The sequence below is a fragment of the Fukomys damarensis genome, unplaced genomic scaffold, assembly GCF_012274545.1.
Source record: "Fukomys damarensis isolate Sample0158 unplaced genomic scaffold, DMR_v1.0_HiC HiC_scaffold_36, whole genome shotgun sequence".
In the NCBI taxonomy this organism is placed as follows: domain Eukaryota; kingdom Metazoa; phylum Chordata; class Mammalia; order Rodentia; family Bathyergidae; genus Fukomys; species Fukomys damarensis.
The window spans coordinates 12,365,807-12,371,818 of NW_022900948.1; the positions used below are offsets into that span (position 1 = coordinate 12,365,807).

Here is a 6,012-nt window from a genome sequence, read left to right on the forward strand (position 1 = left end):
AAAAAAAAAAAAAAAAAAAAAAAAGTATGGTGGCTGGAAATATAGCTCAGTAAGTGAATATAGCTCTGGATTAAATCCTCAGTATAGAATATATAAAAATTAAAAGAATAAAAACCTATTTGGAGGAGTCTGTGATGCCCTGCACTGTTGGTGACAGTTGCCTTTTTATGCCTTTTTAGGCTGAGGCTGAGGTGGAGCAGGAAGGATGGAATCCAAAAGCCTGGATTTCTGGCCTCAATGTTTCCAGCTGACAAGCTTCCAGGTGAGTAGGCCTTCTAGGTTTAGACTTGGTGATGTATGCTAACATTTTGAAGATTGTCTGCTTTAAAAGCTAGATGTTGTCATAATTTTATGAATGTTGGCAATCTCATTGGATTTCCTCATTCTTATGTCTAGACTAAGGGCCTGGACCTTTCATTTTTTAGTCTTTTGGCTCAGAATTGGGTCTAATCCTTCTCTTTGGGGTACTGGGGATTTTAGATAGGCTATCTTATCATTTTCAGGGCATTATGACTCAGAGCTGAGCCAGGTGTAGTGGCACACACCTGTAGCCCAGCACTTAGGAGGCTGAGGCAAGAGAATTACTGTGAGTTGGAGACCAGCTTGGGCTACATAGTGAGTTCAAAGCCAGCCTGAAATAGTGAGACCTTGCTAAAAAAAAAAAAAAAAAAAAAAAAAGAAGACAGCTGAGTATCTATCCATTTTCTTGAGTTGTCTTAGATCAGTGCTTGTTCTGCCTTCTCTCCTTTCTCCTTTTGGCATAGAACCCAGGGACTTGTATGCTAGGCAAGTGCTCTACCACTTAGCTAAATCCACAGCTCTTTTTGAGACATGGTCTTGCTTAAATTGCTTGTGCGAGTCTTGAACTTGTGATCCTCCTCTCTCGCCTCTTGAGTAGCTGGAATTACAGGCGTACACCACTGTGCCTGGCTCTAACCTTGTACTTGATATGCCTAGGCCAAGAGTTACATCTGCTTCATTATCTTGAAGATGTTGGGGCTCCCTCAAAGTTGGGCTTTTCTATCCCTTCTCAAAATGTTGGGCTCAGAACTGGGTCCTACCCTTCATTCTCAGGATGTGTGTATCAAGAACTAATCCTGTCTCATGATTTGCGTTTGCTCTCCTAGGTATTCCAGACTTGTAGAAGACCCACAAGAGCTTCAGCTCACTCCAGCTGTAACTCTGTCTTGCTGGTGTGGATGGATGGACAGAACCAGGCAAGGGAGTAGATCCCTGTGGAAGGGGGTTTCAGCTGGAAGTTCTATTTGGAGCCCATTTCTTTGAGACTCTGTATTTTAAACTTGCCAGCTGAAAAGTGTTTGGACCTCTGACTTCATCCCAGAGCTGAAGTCTACCTGAAGGATGTTTTTAGATGTGTATGTCTGTGTCCATGTGTGACCATGTGTGTGTGAGGTATGGGACATGTGCTCTTTGCACATATATATGTATGTAAGTGCCTGGAGAATATGTATGGGTCCTTGGCTCTTGGCCTTGCCCCTTGCAGGTGCTGTGAAGATGCAAAATAAAGAGAACAAGGAAGTTCTTGGAGATCATACTCAGATTATTATTCAGTGATGCTTTATTATTTTGGGTGTTGGTCACTCCAGACTATTTCCCCTTGAAGCTCCAGATTCAGGTTTGGCAGAGTCCCCTGGAGCCTTTTCCCTTGGCGTTCAAACCACCGAGCCAGACTGCGATTCTGGGGATGGATGCAGACACTGCGTCGAGCCAGGTGAAGCCTGGGAAGGGAAAGGTCCAAAGCTATGCCCATACCTTGGAGTTGGGATTAAGGTCTGGGGGTTAGGGACAACAGCCAAATGAAACTTGGAGCCAGTATCAGAATTAGAAGCTGGGGCTGGGGTTGGGATCAAATTTGACTGAGGTCAAATTTAGGTATCAAGAGTGGGGTCAGAGCTCACACAAAAGCCTGGAGGTGACAGTCCCCATCAGCTTCCTGCAGTTCCACCCAGATGACCTTCCTCAGTATCTTGCTTGGGAGTGGCTGTCTGTAGAGCTGAGTACAACAGGTAGTGCTGGGTGGCAGTAGCAATGCTATGGGACAATGGGGTCATGTGTTCAGAAGAGTCCAGCCCAGAATTGCTCCATCAGATAGCTGAAAGCTTGGCCTTCCTGAGCCCTTTTCTCTTCATCTGATTAATCTCCAGCCTTTTTTTTTTTTTTTTTTTTTTTCGCCAGTGTTTTACTATGCATTTCAGGCTGGCCTTGATCTTACTATGTAGCCCAGGCTATGGTCTCTCAGGCTTTTGGCTAAGATCAAGTGTAGCTCAGGCTGGCCTCAAACTTATAGTGATCCTCCTGCCTTGACCTCTTAAGTGCTAGGATTACAGGCATGCACCACAACACCTGGAAAGACCCCTAGCCTTCTTTTTCTGTTTTGTTTTAGTTGAGACAGTGTCTCACTATGCAGTTCAGGCTGGCCTTGAACTCACTATGTAGCCCAAGCTGGCCTCAAACTCATGGGTGAGCCTCCTGACCTAGCCGCCCAAGTGCTGGGATTACACTCTTGCACCACAATGCCTGGCAAGACCTCCAGCCTTCTATTCCCTCAGGTACTTACCTGCTCTGGGGTCTAGGCTCAGGAGTAACAGCAGTAGCATGAAGATGCTGGTGGGTGAGAAGAGTTTCTTCATGTTCCTCAACTGAGATACTTGCTTCTCTCTGCTCCTTCTCCTTTACCTTTTATCTGTGTGCATTTTTCCTGGGGCATTAGGTGAGTCAGAGGCAGGTGGAGATGTACTGCTTATCTTGTGACATTCCTAACTCTAATTCCTGGATTGTTGCCATGGACCCCTTCCTCTTCTAGGACTATTATTTCTGATGGACTCTTGAGCCCTCATCAGAGAAGCAGGGGAGAGGGTGTACATGATGTGGGGGCTGATGATACGGTGACTAACAACAGCTAGGGATCCACAATAACATCTAATAATAGACATTCAAATTCACATTCCCATAGCCACACAGTCATATGAATAACAGTCACACCCATGATTGTACCTTCATAGACAAAAATCATATAGTTCTGGTTACATTCAAAATCCCACTCCCACACAGTTGTTTCCACAACCATCCAATCACATATTCATATTAGCATACGAATTTTCATACAGGAGTTGCAGATGGAGTAGAAACAGAAGATGGGCCAGGACTAATTTGCCTTCCTGCCCTGGCCTGCTTGTCCTATCAAAAGAAATAGTTGGGAATGGATCCCTCTTCCAGCTAAGGAGAGGTCTTGGCTGGGGCCAGCTACATTCCAAGCAGCTGGAAGAAGGTGACTTCATTGGTTTTGTGGGCCCGCTGAAGATGGTGAGGAAGATGAGACCAGAAAAGGTAAGGTGAGTGAAAGGAGATAAAAGCTCTTTGGTGCCAGATTGCTGATGTCAAATGTGGTGGAAGGCACACAAAAAATCTAACCTTCCTGTTTTTGCCTAGTTCTGTTCCAGGAGTGGGAGTTTGTTAGCAGGGGTCTGGGGTTTCCAGACTCAATCCCTGCCTTATAGAGACATCAGATTCAAGAGTAAATTGCGTATGTTTTGTTTTACTCAAATTCCAGCCTCTTTCCACTGTGGGACTAAAAGAACACCCCCACCTCCATTTCAGTAATACCCATTTATAGCCCCCACCTTTTCTGCATCCCATTCTCCAGCTGTAGCCCTTACTGCATCTCCTTCCTATTCTAATCTCATATCTGGGCTTCCTCCCTTCTTCCCTGTATCAAGATGCAACATTCATACCCCTCCTGATGCAGTTGTTTCTGGAATACTAGAAACTGCTTAGGATGGGAGAGTCAGTTTCTGTGTCAGTGGCCCTGGCTCCTTGAAGAATGTACCATTCCTAGCTAGGGATTTTAACCTTCAAGTCCTGCTCTGTATTTGAAACAAACAGAGTCATACATCAATAATTCAGGCTTTTTCTGGATGTTGCAGGGTTTCTTCAGTCTTCTGCTCTGGGGCCAGTCACTCTATGGTGTAAGCTTTCATTCATACCTCCCCTGATGCTGCCTGCCTCGCACGTGCAAGGTCCCGAGTTTGATCCCCATACCAACAAAACAAAACAAAACAAACCCTACATACCTTCTCTGGGTGGCATTTTCTGCTACAGGGCTGCCTTAACATTTAGGAGGGGCTTAGGCTCCCACAGAACGAACTAGCCACCCTCCAGGCTGAAAACTGGAGCCTCTCCTCCTCCTGTCTAGGTGAAGCCTGAAAGACCCTCTCTAGAATTTGTCCCAGGGATCTTCAAGTCTTCTGACAGCATCCTGGTGAGCTGTGGGCCGAGGGCTAGATACAACATTTTACATTGGTAGAATTATGAGGAAATGGTTAAAGAGCCTGGGGATTTTCTTGAAAGTGAACAGAGTCACTCATCCAGAATTTTTGGTACCAGAGGTTTTAGGAGAGGGCTCCCACACCCAATTTGGACATGTCCTCCAGAGCTTGGGTGTGGCTACTGAGAATATTCCAAGGAGATCTCCTAGGACCCATCATCTTGTCATATACCTTGTCCATCAGCTGGTTGCTTGCCACATACTTTGTGGTCTTTCCTGGACTGCTCAGTTCAGAGACCTTTGGAAGGCAGAAAACAAATCTCTCCCCTTTAGCTTCTCCAAAAATAAGGCCAAGTCCTCCCCAGCCACAATCTGCTGTGGCAGGAGCAGCCCCAGGCTGAAAGTCAGCATTGGCTCCAGCTAGAAACTGGGCTGTCTCTGTGACTTAATTCCCTGAGCCAGCCCCTAACTGAAAGCAGGCACACAGCAGTTCTGGACTCTTGTCATTTTAGGGTTAGTGGGTCCCAGGTTGATTAGCTCACATGACAGAAAGGGCTGGCAGGGAGAAATACTTCTAGAAAGGTAGCAAAAACTTCAAGGTTGGCTGATGGCAAGTATTTCTAAAATTGGGATCAGACTGGAGGAAGCATCTGGGGATATTAAACTGTAGGAAAGGCCCCAACCCATGTTGCTCTTCAGAGACTGCATACAGTATGTAGGTTCTAGGAATCTTTCTCTTCTCAATGACAGTCGACACCCTACAAACCTGATTTAAAATGTTTTAGATTCCACGCCTGTAATCCCAGCACTTAGAAGGCTGAGGCAGGAGGATCACTGTGAGTTCGAGACCAGCCTGGGCTACATAGTGAGTTCCAGGTCAGTCTCAACTACATAGTGAAACCCTATCTCAAAAAACAAACAAACAACCCCCCTCCAAATTTAGATTCACTCTGAGGAAGGGAAGATTCTTCAGATACCTGGCAAAGTCTTGGCTAGGAAGAAGGTGGTGAAGGACAGCCGGGGTTGGAGACCATAGCAATGTGGGGATAAAGTATGTAAGGAGATTAGACCAGAATCATTTGCTTGTCCCTGTATAGGTTACTAACAACGATTGGAGTTTTTGAAGGACAAAGGGCAGGGAGGCAGTCACAGGAAGCCTGACATTGATGAGGAGCCCTTAGAAATGACAGGATCCTTGACCTGGAAGGGCACCCTATCAAGCAGAGGCCCTTTGAGTAAGGAAGCAGCAGGTGTGAAGAGGGGCTAAGTCAAATGGCGGCAGAGGCGGCAGTCAGGAAGCCAGTACTGTGAGCTTCGCTTTAAATTTTTAATGCACCAGCTGGCTGGACAGCAGTAGCGGGAGTGCGGCAGAGAAGGCCACGACCTGAGCGCTGGGGAGCAGGGCCCAGGCCGCTGGACAGACAGCTCATCAGACCCCGCAGGGGCTCCAGCTTCTGCTCCCGGGGGTGTGCCGAGCTGTAGGGCGACCGGGCACTGGCATGAGGCACGAAGGGGGCGCCCAGAGTCCCCCGATCCGTCTTGCAAAACTGAGCCTCCTCCATGCCCCGATCCGGCCCGCGGGTCGCAGTCTCCTCACCTCCTCTCCCTGCGCCACATTCGCAACCAGGGGAAAAAGTAGAAACAGCCCCAGTAGATCCTGCAAAAGAGAAGGGCAGAGCCGGACGGGCCGGCGGGCGGGGCGGGACTGACCCCACAGACCCCGCCCC

At 47.4% G+C, this 6,012-nt stretch overlaps 3 protein-coding genes across 5 annotated transcripts in view; 1 reads left to right on the top strand and 2 right to left on the bottom strand.

The window, feature by feature from the left end:
• Il11ra (interleukin 11 receptor subunit alpha) overlaps positions 1-1,549 on the top strand; it is a 9,588-nt gene extending 8,039 nt beyond the window's left edge. For all 3 annotated transcript variants that reach the window (XM_010619268.2, XM_019206791.2, XM_010619269.3), the window contains exons 12-13: positions 180-262; positions 1,128-1,549. In XM_010619268.2, coding sequence (XP_010617570.1) covers positions 180-262; positions 1,128-1,144 — 100 coding nt within the window. In that variant the 3' untranslated portion in view covers positions 1,145-1,549. The remainder of the gene's footprint in view (positions 1-179; positions 263-1,127) is intronic.
• On the bottom strand, positions 1,545-5,942 carry Ccl27 (C-C motif chemokine ligand 27). The gene is made up of 4 exons (XM_010619267.2): positions 5,883-5,942; positions 2,579-2,704; positions 1,920-2,052; positions 1,545-1,739 (listed from the first exon to the last, which is right to left on the bottom strand). Exons 2-4 carry the CDS (start codon positions 2,649-2,651, stop codon positions 1,583-1,585), a joined length of 363 nt encoding a protein of 120 aa, XP_010617569.1. The 5' UTR covers positions 2,652-2,704; positions 5,883-5,942; the 3' UTR covers positions 1,545-1,582.
• LOC109117887 overlaps positions 5,603-6,012 on the bottom strand; it is a 1,083-nt gene continuing 673 nt past the window's right edge. The window contains exons 3-4 of the mRNA XM_019206792.1: positions 5,883-5,942; positions 5,603-5,761 (exon numbers count right to left, since the gene is read on the bottom strand). Coding sequence (XP_019062337.1) covers positions 5,605-5,761; positions 5,883-5,942 — 217 coding nt within the window. The 3' untranslated portion in view covers positions 5,603-5,604. The remainder of the gene's footprint in view (positions 5,762-5,882; positions 5,943-6,012) is intronic.